Here is an 18592-nt window from a genome sequence, read left to right as displayed (position 1 = left end):
GAATCTGAAGCAGAGTCCTCACTATGCACAGTCTGAAGTAGGGCTCAGTCTCACAACTGCTAAATCATGACCAGAGCCAAAACCAACCATAAGTTGGACATTGAACCAACTGCACCACCTAGGTGCCCCCCAGGATGACCATTCGTAGAGAGTGGGTTGGTGGTTTAATGAATTCTTTAAAGAATAGGGAACCTGAGTGCCTGGCTGGCTTAGTCAGAAGAGTGTGCGACACTTGATCTTGAGGTCACGGGTTTGAGCCCCATGTTGGGTAAGAGAGTACTAAAGAAAATGAACTTAAAAACAAGTAAATAATAAGGAACCATGTATAGTTTACATATCTCTATGAGGTCCTCGGCCTTAAAGGTACTTTATTGTGTCTTTCACCCCAATAGGGTAAGACCTAGCAGTGTATCTTATCATTGCATCATTACAATTTGAATCACTTTATGTAATAGCATTTTTCAAAATGGCTTCTCAGTTTGTAATGGCCCATATGTGTGGGCATATTTTTTGTGTCAGAAGGAAGGTAGGAATAGTGATTGTTTTGTTTTTATCCCTTTATTAAGGAAAAATTTAAACACCTTACAAATAAGTGAGAACCATATAATGAACTCTTATATGTATCCATCACTCATGTCAGTGATTGTCAGGTTGGACAGTCTTGTTTCTTTTTTCATGTTTAAGATTTTATTTTTTCATAAGAGACAGGCAGAGGGAGAGGCAGGCTCTCTGCTCTGATCATGGAACTTGATCCCAGGACCCGGGGATCATGACCCGAGCCGAAGGCAGATGCTTAACCGACCTGAGCCACCTACGTGCCTGAACAATCTTGTTTTATTTATATTTTCTACCCCACCTTACCCAGACTTTTGAAACAATCTCAGATATATATCATATTTAATTAATGAATATTGATTTCTTTCATCAGTTGGCTTCATGGTTGTTTATTTATTTATATATTTATTTTTTTTTGTAATCTCTGTACCCAGTGTGGGGCTTAAACTCACAACCCTGAGATCAAGAGTCACATGCTCTTCCAACTGAGCCAGCTAGGCACCCCCATAGTTGTTTATTTAGTGAGGAATAAAGAGGAAAGGGAAAAAAAACTGGAAGGGAACCATGAGGACCTGTTGCAAAGACATTCTCAGCTAATAGTGGGGATCCAGGAAATCTAAGTGGGAAAGGGAGCTGCTGCTATTCAGGTTGGGGGGATAGGCATAGGGAAGCATGGGCTTAGGTCTGTCAGTTTTCAAAAGGTTGACTTCTTTTTGTTGCCATTGGTTCATAGTCTCTATTCTTGTGAGTATATCCTTTTTAAATTTCTTCACTGCCATTTCATTGGGTTTCCAGGATGCAGCAGTGATAAACTACATGCATTTCATGTGCTGTATTTTCCTGCTAGGTCTCACTGAGTGTTTTTTTAAAGATTTATTATTTTTAATTTTTTTTAACTTTAAAAAAATTTTGTTAGTGAACATGCAGTGATCAGTTTCTGGAGTAGAATTCATTGATTCATCATTTACATATAACTCCCAGTAATCATCACAAGTGCCCTCTTTATTTTTTTTATTTTTATTTTTTTTAAGTGCCCTCTTTAATACCCATCACCCATCTAGCCCATCCTCCACCTACCTCCCTCCATCAACCCTCAGCTTCCTGTCATTAAGAGATATTTATGGCTTGTTTCCTCTCTCCCCTTTTTTTTGTTTTCTTCCTTCCCATATGCTGTTTTCTTTCTTAAATTCCACTTATGAGTGAGATTATATGGTATTTGTCTTTCTCTGACTTATTTCACTTAGCATAATACACTGTAGCTCCATCCATATCACTGCAAATGAAAATATTGCATTCTTTTTGATGGTTGAATAATATTCTATTATACGTACACATACACACAAACACATATATAAACCACATCTTCTTTATCTATTCATCATTTAATGGACACTTGGACTTTCTACATAGTTTGGCTATTGCTGATAATGCTACTATAATTATCGGGGTGCATGTACCCCTTCAATATCGCTTGTATCATTTGGGCAAATAACCTAGTAATGCAATTGATCATAGGATAGCTGTTTTTAACTTTCTTAAATTAAAAAGTTTTCCAGAGTGGCTGCATATTTGCATTCCCACCAACAGTACAAGAGGGTTCCACTTTCTGCACATCCTCACTAATACCTTTTGTTTCATGTATTGTTAATTTTAGCCTGACAGGTGTGAGATGGTATCTCTTTGTGGTTTTGATTTGTATTTCTCTGGTGATAAGTCATGTAGACATGTTTTCATATGTCTGTTAGCCATCTGGATGTCTTCTTTGGAAAAGTGTCTTCATTTCTGCCTGTTTCTTAACTGGATAATTTCTTTTTGGGGGGTGTTGAGTTTGGCAAGTCCTTTATAGGTTGTGGATACTAATAATTTATCACATATATTATTTGCATATATCTTTTCCCATTCTGTAAGCTGCCTTTTAGTTTTGTTTATTGTTTTCCTCACTGTGCAGGGCTTTTTATCTTGATGAGGTCCTAGTAGTTTGTTTTTGTTTCTCTTGTCTTTGGCAGTGTGTCTAATAAGTTGTTTATAGCCGAGGTCACAGAGGTTTCTGCCTGTGTTCTCCTCTAGGATTTTGAAGGTTTCCTGTTTCACATTTAGGTCTTTTATCCATTTTGAATTTATTTTATGTATGGTGTAGGAAAGTGGTCTAGTTTCATTCTTCTGCATGTTGTTATCCAGTTTTCCCACACTATTTTTTGAAAAGATTGTCTTTTTTCCATTGGATAGTCTTTCCTGCTTTGTTGAAGATTAGTTTACCATTTAAAGATTTATTTATATATTTTATTATTTTATTTTTTATTTTTTCTTTTATTTTTCTTTTATATTTTATTTTTTAAAGATTTTATTTATTTATTCATGACAGATACAGAGAGAGAGGCAGAGACACAGGCAGAGGGAGAAGCAGGCCCCACACAGGGAGCCCGACGTGGGACTTAATCCCGGGTCTCCAGGATCACACCCTGGGCTGAAGGCGGCGCTAAACCGCTGGGGCACCGGGGCTGCTCATATTTATATATTTTAAAGAGAGTCTGAGCAGGGGGTGGTGGGAGGGGCAGAGAGAGGAGGAGAAAATTTCAAGCAGACACCCCACTAAGAATGGAGCCCCGACACAGGGCTTGATCTCACAACCCTGAGGTCATGACCTGAGCTGAAATCAAGAGTTGGATGCTTAATTGACTGAGCCACCCAGTCATCCCATTCCCACTGAGTTTTTAAATTTCAGTAGCAGTGATTTTCATTTTAGGAAGCTCTTGAATGATTTCCAGAACTACCTGGTATTTCCTCCACATGCAATCAAGGTAAAGTTAGACTCTAAACCTCCTCAAAAACCTGAGGTTTTATTCTTCCTAGGGTGCTGCTTTTTTCTTAACCCATATTTGGGGAGCTTCCCTCTTTTCCCTGGGCAAGATTTTTGGTCCCACATTTCTTCAGTTTTCAGCTCTGTGAGAAAACCTGTTTAATAGAGGGAGCCTCAGATCTAAACTGCTACCTCCTGTGGCCTCAAGCCTTATCTTCTGTTCTTATAGCTCTTAAATGTTTCTTAACACATCCCCGTGCTACTATGGATTTAGCATTAGCTCAAATGCTCTGGCACTCACTCTCTTTGTGATTCCAGCTCTAGGAATTCAGAAATTGAGCTAATTGTTTTTCCTGTTAATTTATTCAGCGTCACTAGGTGATTAAAACAAGAGGGTTTCGAGGTTGTCTGTTTTTCTGTCAGTGCGTGACAGAAATTCTATGATTATGTGTCTCTTGAGGAGAAAAGAATCATAAACTACAGCATTCTAAGGCACTTGTATTTTGAACCAGGTAGAAAATACGATAAGATGGAGGATACGCCGGGATGAGGAAGGAAACGAAATCAAAGAAAGCAATGCTCGGATCGTCAAGTGGTCAGATGGGAGGTGAGCCCAAAATGCCTTGAAGAGAATTGAAATACCTTAGAATGTGGCTAGTGGGAGGTCAAACTTCATAATAAAACCTTATTTGGGGGATATCTCATATTAAAGCATTTCTATTGCTTGGTCTCTGCCATTGCACAGAAGACCTGAAAGAAGTAAATAGGTAGTTGAGGGTCAGATAGGGTGGTGAAAGACATTTAAAGTAGGCCAAGAACGTGGTCATCCTCTCCAGCTATAGCATAGTGGTTTGGAAATACTCAACTATCTCCCCTCCCCATTGCAAGCCACTTACTGTAAGATGACATGTTAGTAAAATTCCCTTTCACTGGGAAAGTAATAGAGACGAGTACATGTTGGAGCACGGTTTTCTTCTCAACATGCTGTGTGTCTAAACATAAACATACAACGTGTTTTACTTCTATGTAGATGGTTTTTAAATCATGCCTCCTTTTTTCTTCTGAACTCTGTGTAAGGAGAGATAGTAGCAATTGAATCAGTTTAAAGTAAAATGGTAGAATGAAAGCTTTATGACTTTAATACGTGAAGTGTTCCTTCTTTTCAGCATGTCTCTGCATTTAGGCAACGAAGTGTTTGATGTTTACAAAGCTCCACTACAGGGAGATCACAACCATCTTTTTATAAGACAAGGTACTGGTCTACAGGGACAAGCCGTTTTTAAAACCAAACTCACATTCAGGTAACTGTTGTCAACTACTATTTTTACAGTAAAAGCAGTGAATATAGATACTGTCCAAAATCATTTGACGCCTGATTGACAATCTTCTGTATAGTTCACCAAAGACCAAGTTCTGGTTCTCAGCTCTGAAAGTTCAAAGGCTATTTTGTCAAGCGCACCAAAAGTTGCTGTTTCATAAGGAACCAGGTCATGCTAATCAAACTTGAAAGATACTATTATGTAAACCACAGTGTTAATTTATTAATTCCAGTGATTACTTAACTGCCAGGGGGCCTAGAATACTTGCTGGTCAGTGTGTCTTTTTGTTTTTGTTTTTTTTTAATCTGAAAGACTGATAACTGGAGGCTGGTAGTGTGCATGCAGTCAGAGCAAAGGCAGTGAGTCAGGTGTGAAGGCTGGGGTCATCCTGCTCCTGAGGCTGCTGCATCCAATACCTCTCCAGGGATATGTCCCCCAAGCAGCCCAGGACACTCAGGTCAGCTGGTGAGAGAGCATTCTCCTTCTTTAGAGTGGTAGACACTACACTGAAATGTCTATATTTTTCTTTTCTTGACTCGAAGCAGATCATCCTCCTTGGGTATCTTTAGAGAGGGCACAGTAATCTTGATGACTTAACTTTTTGAGAATTGTTGTGGTCAGAAGTAGAGGCTTCAGAATCAGACCTCTATTTCTGTCCCATTTCCCTTTGTGTGGCCCTTTGCAACTTTCTCAACCCCTCTACTTCACTTTCCTAATATATATAAAATGTAATAATTGTTTTATAGGCTAGCTGTGACAGTGAAGATGTAGAACCTGTAAAATGTGACGCACATTTCTTGGCACTTAGTCTTCAGTACATTCTCCCCGAACCTGTGTATTTATGATTCTGGAGGGTGATTGTGTGCTGCAAAGACTTATTTATTCCAGCTTTTGTTTTTTACTTGTAAGATAAGAATGTCTCGGTGAGTCACAGAGTGGGGAAAGTTTGGAATCCCTTCACCTGGTATATGCCTGTTTTTTGTTTTTTTTTTTCTAGGGAAGAGGAAATGGTCTCTGGTCTCTTGTTTTTGTGATATCGATATGACTGGCTCACAGATGTACCTGGTAAACAGGCATTTTTGTTCATTTCCTGCAGACCTCACTCTACAGACAGTGCCACACATAGGAAGATGACCCTGTCACTTGCAGATAGGTGCTCGAAGACACAGAAGATTAGAATATTACCAATGGCCGGTCGTGATCCTGAATGCCAGCGTACTGAAATGATTAAGGTACATTTGCTAAGGTTTATCCTGGGATTTTTGGTGCAAGCATACCTCAGAAAAACTTCAGGTTTGGTTTCAAACCTCTGCAATAAAATGAATATCACAATAAAATGAATCAAATGATTTTTTTAGTTTCCCAGTGCATATGAAAGTTTACACCGTAGTGTGCAATAAGTAGCATTATGTCTAAAAAAAAGAAAAATGTATGGACCTTAATTTAAAACTTTTTTACTAACCATCATCTGAGTTTTTCAGCAGGTCATAACCACTTATCACAGATCACCATAACAAATATAATAATGAAAAATTTTGAAATATTGCAAGAATTACCAAAATGTGACACAGAGTTAGCAAAAACTGTTGAAAAAATTGTGCCTATGGACTTGCTCGGTGCAGGGTTGCCATAAACCTTCAATTTGTAAAAACTACAACAACACGGTATCTGCAAAGTGCACTAAAATGAGATATAGCTGTATGTTAAGAATAGCATTTCCCAGAACTTTGTTTCCATCTCTTATTGACCCACCTTTACTCTTCTTGCCAGCGTGAACTGAGAGCTGGTTTAATTCCCTGAGCATTTGCCAAATGAGTGGTGTGATGATGGTCCTAAAACAGACACAAGGGCTTGGGTTTTCTCTCACCGGGTCCTGACGGTTCAGGAACAAGCTGGTGACTAAAGGATCTGAGCTTGGGCATATGATTTCAAAGATGAGTTAGAGAGCTATGTCTGGCTTAGAATCTGTGTCAATAATTAGTGAAAATGCTAGAGATATAGTAAAATAGAATAAGGGTATGAATGTTCTGCTTTGGGCTCAGGGACCCTCCCCTATGCCAGCGCCTCCCCATCCTGTCATCCAGAGCTCTGGGGAAGCTCTCCGGAGTGAGATGCCCAGACAGGAACATCTAGGCACCAGTGTAGTTTGGTGGCGCCTGACCAAGCCGGGGGTCTGTCTCAGGGGTTGGCAGACACAGCCTCCCTCAGGCAGAAACACACTGGGCATGGATGAGGTTCCTCAGGCTGGTTGCTGCTCTCTGGGCTCTGAGTGGTTGGTGTCGTAGGGGATGCTGCGGCTCCCAAGGCCACGTCTGTGCCAGTCCTGATTGGGTGGTTGGCACGAGGGAGCCTCCTGCCTCCTCACCCTGTGTTGTCTTCATTCCTTAAAACTAAACAGGATCACTGTGTATGGTAATAGGGTTAAAATGGAGAGAATTGCAGAAATAGGTATTATCCTGGGCTGGGCATTTACTTGTTCTTTATAGTAAAGTAGTTTCTTTTTTTTTTTTTTAATTTTTTATTATTATTTATTTATGATAGTCACACAGAGAGAGAGAGAGAGGCAGAGACACAGGCAGAGGGAGAAGCAGGCTCCATGCACCGGGAGCCCGATGTGGGATTCGATCCCGGGTCTCCAGGATCGCGCCCTGGGCCAAAGGCAGGCGCCGAACCACTGCACCACCCAGGGATCCCAGTAAAGTAGTTTCAAGTGGTCAGTAACCTAGTTCAGTTTTTCTTTTTTTTTTAAAGATTTTATTTACTCATGATAGACGCAGAGAGAGACAGAGACATAGAGAAGCAGGCTCCTCGTAGGGAGCCTGATGCGGACTCGATCTCCCGACTGGGATCATGCCCTGAACCTAAGGCAGATGCTCAACCACTGAGCCACCCAGGCGTCCCTAAGCTAGTTCATTTTTTAAAGTTCAGTATTTTATTTGCTTCTTTACAGAAAGAAGAAGAACGTTTGAGGGCCTCTATTCGTAGGGAATCTCAGCAGCGCCGAATGAGAGAGAAACAGCACCAGCGGGGACTGAGTGCTAGTTACCTAGAACCTGATCGCTATGATGAGGAAGAGGAAGGCGAGGAGTCCATCAGCTTGGCTGCCATTAAAAACCGATATAAAGGGGGCATTCGAGGTGAGTATGTAGAGCTTAAATTTCATAATTTCTGGGTTCATGAATTTATTTTTGCATTTGGCCTACTCTGAATGCCCAGTCACTGGACATTGTATTTTATTTATTTATTTATTTTTAGAGAGCAAAGCAGGGGGAGGGGCAGAGGGAGAAAGAGAGAATCCTAAGCAGGTTCCACATCCAGCGCAGAGCCTGAGCTGGTGCTTGATCTCACGACCCTGAGATCACGACCTGAGCCGAAATCAAGAGGTGGACACTTAACCATCTGAGCTACCCAGTGCTCCTGGACATTTTACTTTTAAGGAACCAGTGTCAGTGAGTGATACATTTCAAGGGCTACTGAACTAAGACATTGCAGAATTCTTCTTGGTGAGCCTGAAAGGGTGGGAACTGCTGTCTTGTTCTTTTTGAGGGAACAGAGACTTCGGGAGGTTGAGTAACTTGCCCAAAGACAGAGTTGGTAAGTGAACAGTTGTTGAGTTAGAGTCATCTGACTTCTGAGGCATCTTTTTTTTTTTTGGCATCTGTCTTAACCACAATCGGGTATCCAGGGATTTCCCCACATCACGGATTTCCCCTGCATCAAGGTGACATGCTGAAAAGTAGACTGAACCTAAAGTAGAAGACTTGGCCTGGATCCCTGACCCGACCCTGCCTGCTCTCAGTTCTGCCGCTTTTTAGTGCAATGAGTTTTAGAAAGTTGTAATACATACCTTCTGTTACCTCATCAGGAGAAAACCAACCTATTAATAATAATAGTACTTATAAGATGAGGTTGTTTTGATAATTAAATGACATAATACACATAAAATACTTTGCCCAGCACCTGGCACATATGAATTCTAAATAAATGTAACCTAAAACCATTGTTACTATTCTTACCAATTGTTAGCTTCAGGCAATTGACTTCATATCTCTGAATATCGTGTTTCCCATCTGTAAAATGAAATTCTAACCTTCTCTAGATTAGCCTGATAGAGCTTTTGGAACCACTGTACAGTGTAAGGTATACCACAGGTGACCATGCATCCTAGTTTTGTCCCTATCGAGTGACAAATTTTAAGAACACTCAAATTTCCCTTCTCTACCATCTATAAAACTCCTTTCTCCTTTTCTTCTAGTGACAGCATTTGTTCTCGTGAGCTATTGCACCCTTCCTGCCTACTTATTATTTTGGGACTATAGTACAGAGACTATTTTTGTTGTTGTTAGTGCTGATTTCTCGCAGAAATGATTAATTGTGGAAACAAACCACATAAAAACTAAAAAACAAAAAAATTGAGGGTGCTCTTAGGGAGGGAGATCTATAATACCAGAGATTATAAACCTAACTGATATGTTCATTAGCTTTCAGTTCCGTGGAAGGCTCTGGGTTTTCTTGCAAAGGGGTCGGTCTAAAGTCAGTTTAGTTGTATTTTATTCCATCCTGAGGTTCATCTAGCCTGGGGTATCAGTGCAGACTGTACTTGTCTCTCTCCTTTTGAAATGACCATCAGACAACAAATGGTCTTTATAGGACTAGGAAGCCTCCACTTAATTTTATCTTCAAAGCTTATTTTGAAATTCAGTTATCCATCATGAAAGAATGACTCGGGTATCAGTAGCTTGTTCTGGAAAAGTAGTGGTGTTTGTGTCTTTAGTGACATTGCACACAGCCTTTTTAATACTTAAAACTGGTCAGATGAACCATTCTTGTATTTGGAGAGGGTAAGTGCTTTATTTCAACATATTAAATCTTACATTTTTAAATCAAAAAAATTTTAATGATCTGTTTCTTTTGGAAAAAATGTACAGAAGGAACTAAAGACATCCGTCAGAAGAAAAATCCAGAAGTGAACAAATCATTGTCTTTTAAAGTCACTCACAAATCATTCCTTTGGTTTCAGAGGAACGAGCCAGAATCTATTCATCAGACAGTGATGAGGGATCAGAAGAAGATAAGGCTCAAAGATTACTCAAAGCGAAGAAACTGACCAGTGATGAGGTAAAACCAAATTTATTCGATGCTAGAGGTTTACCGTTTCCTCTGGTCCACTCCTGGAATGAAGAGTAGCTCCCAGCCCAGGAGCACGGACAGATGTCTGTATACTTCACTGAAACTCAAGGAGATAAGTGCAGTGATTGGACCAGGAGTGGCCAGAGGAGAGTCTGATCCTTTGTTCAGGTGGGTGTTGGAAGGCTGCTCAGAGGAGACCTTAGAGCAAAGTCTTAGGTTGCAGGGCACTTGGGCCTGGAGGGCGTCCTAGGGGGATGGAAAGGCCTGTGAGGAAATGTGTGGGGCCCTGAGATATTAGGACTTGACTAGTGACTAGAAATCATTCAGTCTGGGTAGATCAGAGGGTTTATGTCTTCTTTCTCTTGTTTTCAGTGTATTTTTAATTTTTTTTAATTTTAAAGATTTTATTTATTTATTTGAGAGCGTGAGAGAGAGAAAGTGAGTGAGTGAGTACAAGCAAGGTGAGGGGCAGAAGGAGAAGCAGACACCTCCCTGAGCAGGGCTCCTGATGTGGGGCTTGACCCTGGGTCTCTGGGATCATGACCTGAGCCAAAGGCAAATGCTAAACCAACTGAGTCACCCAGGCCCCCCATCAATATATTTTTTTAAATTATAGAAACAATTCTTAGGGTAGAAAAACCTGTTTCTTTTTCTTTAAAGGAAGTAGTATTTGAATAGTATTGAGTAATTCAATAAATTAAAATGCTATTAAAATAATATTGCAAAGTAATTTAAAAATAATTTATATTTTTAACAGTATTCTTTCCAAATTATAAAAGAGTAAATGTGCTGAAAAGTTTTAAGTCTTTTTTGAGTTATAATTGACATTAATTTTAGGTATACGGTATAATGATTGAATCAGTACATGTATATATTACAAAATGATCACCACAGTAAGTCTAGTTAACATTCATCACACGTAGTTACAAACTTTTTTTCTTGTAGTAAGACCTTTTAAGGTCTATACTATTAGTAACTTTCTTTTTTTTTTTTTTTTTTAGTAACTTTCAAATATTTACAATACTATGTTATTAATAACTATAGTCACCATGCTGTACCTTACATCACCAGGACTTCTTTTAATGGAACCTTTTTCAATCTTTTTTCTTTTCTTTTCTTTCTTTCTTTTTTTTTTTTTTAAGAATTTATTTATTTGAGAGAGAGCAAGTGAGAAAGAGCATGGGGGGGAGGGGCAGACTCCCCACTGAGCAGGGAGCCCAACTTGGGGCTTGACCACAGGACCCTGAGATCATGACCTGAGCTGAAGGCAGACGCTTAACCGACTGAGCCACCCAGGTGCCCCTTAGATCTTTTTTCATCTTTGATGTTCTTAAATTGTACTGTGATACCTATTTTGTATTTCCTTTTATTTTTCTGGTTGGGATTTGTTCCTGAATGTGAATTTGCCAGTTCTGAAAATTTCTCAGTCATCAGTTCTTCATTCTTTCTGTCCTTTCTTTATGAAACTGATGAAATGCATGTTATTCCTTTTCTGTCCTCTATGCCTCTCAGACTTTCATGTTTCCCTTGTCTTTAAAGGTCTCTGCATTCTGTGATATTTTCTCAGGGCTGCCTTCTAGTTCACTGCCCCTGTCTTCAGCTGCATCTCATGTTGTTAATCTCTGTCATTGAGTTTTTACTTTTAGTTTTCATCTGTAGAGGTTTAGTTTCTTTCTCAAATTGGCCATTTAAAAAATGTTTAGTTGTTGTTTCTTTTTCAAATTGGTCATTTTAAAAACTCCTTTCCCCAATTCATATTACCAATTTCTCCTTTTTATGTCTAAGTGTTTTAAACCTATATATATATATATAGTCTTTTATGTCTGATAATTCCATTGTCTGAAATCTTGACAAATGTGATTTTATTGCCTATTTACTGGCTCTATCTCTTGATGACTTATTTCTCTGTGTTCTGTGATTAAATGATTGATTTATTTAGCTCAGATCAATGAGAATTTTTGATGGGTTGATGGGTTCCTATAAAGATGATTTATATTTGCCTCTGGCTGTTGTGTTGGGCATCAGCCACCTAGGATCACTGTGTTTGTTTAAGGGAGGGGGAATGAGAGAGGAAGAAGGAGGGAGAATCTCAGGCAGTCTCCACCTAGTGTAAAGCCCAATGGGGCTCGATCCCACAACCCTGAGATCATGACCTGATCTGAAATCAAGAGTCAGACACTTAACCCACTGAGCCACCCAGGATCACTTTAAAATATATACTCTTGGAATGAAGTCTTTTTAGATTACTTGGAAATAAGAGTTCTGACTTGAAGTTATTAATCTTCCCAGAATCAATTAGTTAATTTTTCTGTTTTTTAATGGTGACAGATAACTCTTTGATGTGAACAGTGGCTTTAACTCTCATTCTGTGAAAGCAGCTTTCTCATAGTAGTTAGTTCTAGTTTATTCTTTTTCCTCCAGAATCCTGTTCATTCTTCAAAGAATTCAATTACAAACTGGTATATGTGAGAAAATTGAGAATGCCAACTTTTTGTTCTAAATTGAAGTGTAGTTGACCCACACAGTGTTACATTAGTTTCAAGTGTGTATAATATAGTGATTCAACAAGTATATGTTATGCTTTGCTCATACATATTTGCTCATGGCAAATTACAGCTCACTGATCTAATCTAGCCTGCCAACCATTTTTTTAAGTAAAGTTTTGTTAGAAAGCACCATGCTTATTCATTTATGTAGTCTATGGATTTTTTTTTTTTTTTTTTTGCTACAGTGTCAGAGTTGAGTAGTTAAAACAGAAACTGTATGTCTCACCAAAGCCTAAGACATTTATTACTTGGTCCTTTACCAAAAAAATTCACTGACCGCTTCCTGAAAGATGTGAGCCTGGGCTTATTTCTGGTTTGCCTTTATACTAAAGCATTAGTGCTTTGGGGTCTGCTCTATAATCTGCTCCAGTTGGCCTTTGTCTCCTGTCCCCAGCACCCACAAAGCATAAAAACCAAAGCTCATGTTGACAGTTTGGTAAAGGCCTTCAAGGACAAAGCCCATGTTAGTACTCTACTTACCTCTTGATTTCACCTAAATTTTGGCTTCTCTTTCATTATACTTTATTTTCTTGCCATCATGTTGATTTGTTTGTTTTTTTTTTTTTAAAGATCTTAGTGTGTTTTTTTTTTAAATTTTTATTTATTTATGATAATCAGAGAGAGAGAGAGAGAGAGAGGCAGAGACATAGGCAGAGGGAGAAGCAGGCTCCATGCACCGGGAGCCCGACGTGGGATTCGATCCCGGGTCTCCAGGATCGCGCCCTGGGCCAAAGGCAGGCGCCAAACTGCTGCGCCACTCAGGGATCCCTTTCATATTGATTTGTTTATATTTTCATTATTGTTAGTTATTTTCCATGGGAGAGAGGGATTGTTTTGTCAAATTGAAGGAAATAGATGTTGTGTTTCTGTTATCCATGGTTTTAATGTATTTTGATCATTTTGGTTTCTGAGAACTATAAGCTTCTGTGACACTCTTATGTGAAGCAGAATTCTGTGTTGCATTATTATTGGTTAATCACAACAGCTACTGTTTGCCAGTCATTGTTGGAAGAGACATGCTATGGAAGATAACTGGACAGAAATTGCCATTATTCTGCAATATACTTGTTTTAAATTATTTATTTTTATTTTTTTATTTTTAAAGATTTTATTTATTTATTCATGAGAGACACACACAGAGAGAGGCAGAGACCTAGGCAGAGAGAAAAGCAGGCCCCATGCAGGGAGCCCAATGTGGGACTCGATCCCAGGACTCCAGGATCATGCCCTGAGCCAAAGGCGGATGTTCAACCGCTGAGCCACCCAGGCGTCCCTCTGCACTTGTTTTAAATTAGGTAGGAAACATCGTAATGATGGTTTTATAGTGTGTTGCACTGTTGGCAAAAGGAAAGCCTCATGTAAGCAGATTACTGTTTTGTTTCTTGGCAAGCAGGAGCTGTGAATGAAAATTGAGAATTGCCATGGAACTTCTGTTTATCTCTAGTATTTTCGGAAATGAGATTTTTAAATGTGATCCATCAAATATCTGCCTTCTAGGCTGGTTAAAACCTGTAATTGCCTGACTTAAAAATGCCTCTTGTGAATGCCTCGTTTGCTATCATATTATGGGAACTACCCTCTACCTTCCTCACCCAAATACTCTGGTAGGTCTTCCTGTATCCGTCCATTCCCCTTTCATGACAACGAAGATATATTTCTTCTGCCTGGACCTCACATCCTGTGGCCACTTTCTCCTCACTAAAGTCTTTCCTGTGGGTGACAGTGGGAGAGAGAGGCTAAGGGCTCCAACCTGCTTTAGGTCCCTCTCCCTGTTTGTACACTAAGCTCCATCCAGACAGCATGAGCCTGGGTGAGATGCAGGGGAGCTTGCAGATTCTAAGTTCCCAGAGAACTACCATTATTAGCAGAGCTTTCTGTGATATGGGGGGGGAAAGGGTATGAGTCTGGATTATAATGAACTGGATTATTGAATCTTGGTCACTTGTATGCCCTTGATCAAGTCCTCTCACATTTCTATGTCTGTTCCCTCCTCTCTTCAATGGGATTTATGCTTGCTGCTTACAAAGTTGTTGCATAATAATAAATAACACATACAAAAGTACTTAGTTCAGTGACATGTAGTATCTGAATAGGAAATATTAGTTTCCCTTCCCCAACAGGGTCTAAGTTACAAGAAAGGAGAAAAGTAGCTTTTTTTTTTTTTTAATCCTTCCTTATTTTTGTAAGCAATAACAACTTTAGAAAACCTAAATAACTTGAAAGGTAGAAAAATGGGTAAGAGGAGAAACTGGAAAAAGGAAAGACTCAAGTGGAAAGAAACACAAAGAAAACAGAAAAGAAAGGATCACGACCAGTCCTCAGCTTTCTTAGGTAGAGCAGGTGACCTGCTGAGGATTACTTAGAAAGTGGTACCCAGGGACACCTACGTTTGGATAACTTCACTGTTGTCACCTGGGAAGAACTAAGTGTAGGAGGACTTCTGAATCTCTTCTGGATTCATAACTTTCCCTTTGAATTCTCCTGTGGCACTTCAGGTCTGTGGAGATACATTTGGAATAAGAAGGCAGGAAACAAGTGTGGGATGGTATCTTGTTCTTCAGAGAGCCAGCCATAGAGACCATCAGAAAAAATAGATATGCCAGCTTGTACATCCAGAAGCATTCTCTGGTCATAGTGAGAGATGCTTGGCCTTCCCCAACTTTAGTCTTCAGGCTATTCATCCTGTTTAATTTTCGCTGAGGAAGCTAGTTAAGGCAAATCTGGAGTGTCATATTCTCTATCAATTCATTTTAGTCAATATTCGATATTATTTAGATGTTGATATATTCTGTTTGTAAAAATTGTTTTTAGATAACTTCCTGAATTATTTATTTCTATTAGAACATTGTACATGGTTTTAAATAATGCAGACTTGTGTAATAGGCCTTTAATTTCTTCAAATATTTTTTATACCTGTATGATGTGAGTTTTTAGTATATTCAAAACAGGAAATCATTATTTTTAAAAATTGGTCTTTAAAATACTGAACTTTTATTTTTTAAAAAGGTTTTATTTATTTGAGAGGGAGAGTCAGAGTGAGTGAGAGAGAGCATTAGGGTTAGGGGGGCAGAGGGGAGGGAAAGACAGGTTCCCCACTGAGCAGGGATTTTATTTGAGAGAGAGCATGTGTGGGAGAGAGATCACAAACAGAGGGGAAGGGTGGAGGGAGAAGCAGACTCCCCACTGAGTGGGGAACCTGATGTGGGACTCAATCCCAGGACCCTGGGATCATGACACGAGCGGAAGGCAGGTGCTTAACTGACTCAAATGCCCTAAAATACTGAATTTTAGATAATGAAGAGGTGAAATGCTAAGGAAGCAGAGGGAAGTTTAATTAATTGCCTGTTGATAATAAAAATATTTGTCAGGGCCAGACTTCTTTGGACAGCCGTGACTCTTCCCAGTCCTAGTTTCTGGTTTCGTATATGCCCCTTCTCTCCATGTACAAGGCTTTCCTTCCAGGAGATTGCTTATAATTTCTTAGCTCGTCCTTGTAGTCCTGATGTTGGGTTGTTTTTATTTAGTTTGTAATTAGCTCTGGATAATTGTCATTTTTGAATGCTTCTAGTACTTTAAGATTTGGAAACTGGCCATGACCTTTACCACTGGTTTTATTTATCTGGTGAATGTTCTTATTTAAAAAATTATTTTGTGTTTTCAGAAAATTATTCAGCTTAGAGCTGCTTTTGATAAATCTTCCTAGAAATGTTCTCTATTGACTTTTAGATTTTTAAAAATCTTATTTTAGGAAGGGGAACCATCTGGAAAGAGAAAAGCTGAAGATGATGATAAAGCAAGTAAAAAGCATAAGAAGTACGTAATCAGTGATGAAGAAGAAGAAGATGATGATTGAAGCACAATGTGGAAACACTTTATGTATTTTTTGTACAGTTTATTAAATATGTAAACATGAGTTATTTTGATGGAAATGAATTGATTTGCTTTTGTGTAATTTTAATTGTAATAAAAAAAATTTAAAGCAAGTATCTGTTCAGGAAATCTACTTTTTTTCCTAAAGCAAGTTGATTCTGTGTCAGCCTCGCAGGAAATCTCAGGTTTCAGTGAGTTCCTGTTGCTCCGCCTCTCCCCTGTCCACCCCAGAGAAGTCTCCTAGTTGGGGCCAGGTGAGGCAAGCGAGGCTTTCCTCTGAGGTGCAGAATTTAAAGGGGCCCCAAAAGAACCTCTAATCATTTCAGTTTGCTAGGGCTGCTATAACACAGTACCACAAACTGGGTAGCTTAAAACCACAGAAATGTAATCTCTTACAGTTACAGAGCCTAGAAATCCTAAATCAAAGTATTGACAGGTCCAGGCTGCCTCTGAAAGCTCTAGGGAAGAATGCTGCTGTGGTTTATCCTAGCTTTTGGGGGTTTCTGGCAGTCGTTGGCTGTTGGCTGCATAACCCCAGTCTTTCCTTGGTCTTCACATGGTTCATTTCCAAACTTTGTTTGCTCTGTGTCTCTGTATGCTTTCAGATCTTCTCTTTCGAAGGAATCAGTGGATTGAGGACTGACCCTAATTCAGTGGACTTAATCTTAACTAATTATATGGAAAAACCCTTTTGCCAAATAAAGTTGGTTTCTGAAGTTCTGGATAGACATGAACTTGGCGGCAGGGTGGGGTAGGGGGAGGAAAGGGTGCCCCTCATTAGCCCATTATAGTAATCAAGATAAATAAAATTGTGATACAACACTTTAAAAAATTGGACTAATGCAAAAATCCATGATGGACAAAATGTCAGAATTTTATGTAAACAGGATCTGATGGCTGGAATTAGGGTAAGGCAAGTTAGGAGAGCTGCACAAATACAGAGCTGGATGGATCCCCACTTCAATGAAACTTTTGATATTTTGTTCATGGTTTTTCATATGAAGTTTTAAAAATACTGTATTGCAGTATCATTTATCTTGATCACTGAGATTTTGGCACCCCTTATATTTTTCACCCAAGGTTAAGTGTTTCCCTTGTGTATCCCAGTCCTGGCCCTACTTTCTCACAGCATGATGGCTGGGATGCAAAGATGAGCAACCTCAGAGAGGGAACCACATAAAAGCTGTATTACCTTTTTTAGGTTTTCTGGCTAGCATGGAAAGTCACATCAAAATCCAACATAATCTCTTCATTTAAAGTGAGTCCTTAAGGTGAGCCTTTATTCAAAGGGAGGGAAATTTGGCACCTCTTGATGGTTGGAATGGCAAAGGTATTTTTTTAATTTTATTTTTTAAAAAAGATTTATTGATCTATTTGAGAGAGAGCGTATGCGCACAAGTACAGGGAGGGGCAGGGGCAGAGGGAAAGGGAGAGAGAAACTCCAGCAGACTCCCTGCTGAGTGTGGAGCCCAATGTCCAGGGCTCAGTCTCACAACCCTGAGATCATGAGTGGAAATGAAGAGTTGGACACTTAAACTGAGCCACCCAGGCACCCCTGCAGGTATGTTTTAAGTTTACCACACACATACTTGTCTTTTCTGTGGTGGTGTACATGTACTAATTAATCTTTCCCTTACAGATGGACTACCCTACTTCCTTTCTAGTGCTGTTGGTACAATCTGGGGTGGTGGCTGTGGAGGCTTACCTGAAGCCTAGCAATAGAGAAAGAAAAATGACATCAAAAAAGAAGAAGGTCCTAAATCACCAATGTGCCATTTTCCTTATGCCATTCTTTTTTTTTTTTTTTTTTTTTTAAATTTTTTTATTATTATTTATTTATGATAGTCATACAGAGAGAGAGAGAGAGAGGCAGAGACACAGGCAGAGGGAGAAGCAGGCTCCATGCACCGGGAGCCTGACGTGGGATTCGATCCCGGGTCTCCAGGATCGCGCCCTGGGCCAAAGGCAGGCGCCAAACCGCTGCGCCACCCAGGGATCCCTCCTTATGCCATTCTTCAGTCTCTTGCTGTTTCTTGGCTTATCAAGTTGAAACTCCTATGCCTGGCTTTTAAGAGCCTTTATCCTGGCTGTCCTTTTTAAGGCAATATACTTTTTGTTTTTGTATTTGTTTTTAACTAATAGTCATGTGTATCTGTTACTAAGCTCTTTTCTTTCATCTCCAAACCGACCCATTTTATAGCAAGCTCAGTGATACTGGGGCAAGATTCTGCAAGCACATTTCATCTTTGCCAGCTGCCCCCTGTTAGGGGGCGCTGGAGGGAGACTGGAAGATTGAATAACAACGAAGAGATTACTCCTTCCTGTTTGTTTATGGAACTTTCTGGAAGCTTCCTGTCAACTTGCAGGTTTTCTAA

General features: G+C 39.5%; 1 protein-coding gene across 2 annotated transcripts in view; it reads left to right on the top strand.

Moving 5' to 3' along the window:
* LEO1 (LEO1 homolog, Paf1/RNA polymerase II complex component) overlaps nucleotides 1–16330 on the top strand; it is a 36637-nt gene extending 20307 nt beyond the window's left edge. The window contains exons 7-12 of one of the 2 annotated variants that reach the window (XM_025993332.2): nucleotides 3865–3959; nucleotides 4519–4653; nucleotides 5768–5903; nucleotides 7622–7808; nucleotides 9692–9789; nucleotides 16096–16330. In XM_025993332.2, coding sequence (XP_025849117.1) covers nucleotides 3865–3959; nucleotides 4519–4653; nucleotides 5768–5903; nucleotides 7622–7808; nucleotides 9692–9789; nucleotides 16096–16200 — 756 coding nt within the window. In that variant the 3' untranslated portion in view covers nucleotides 16201–16330. The remainder of the gene's footprint in view (nucleotides 1–3864; nucleotides 3960–4518; nucleotides 4654–5767; nucleotides 5904–7621; nucleotides 7809–9691; nucleotides 9790–16095) is intronic. The other variant, XM_072738550.1, reaches the window with a different exon arrangement.
* Nucleotides 16331–18592: the final 2262 nt, after the last annotated feature.

Source organism: Vulpes vulpes, chromosome 15 (genome assembly GCF_048418805.1).
Source record: "Vulpes vulpes isolate BD-2025 chromosome 15, VulVul3, whole genome shotgun sequence".
Classification (NCBI taxonomy): domain Eukaryota; kingdom Metazoa; phylum Chordata; class Mammalia; order Carnivora; family Canidae; genus Vulpes; species Vulpes vulpes.
The sequence above is the reverse complement of the archived record's forward strand: the minus strand, read 5'-3'. Positions and strand labels throughout refer to the sequence as shown.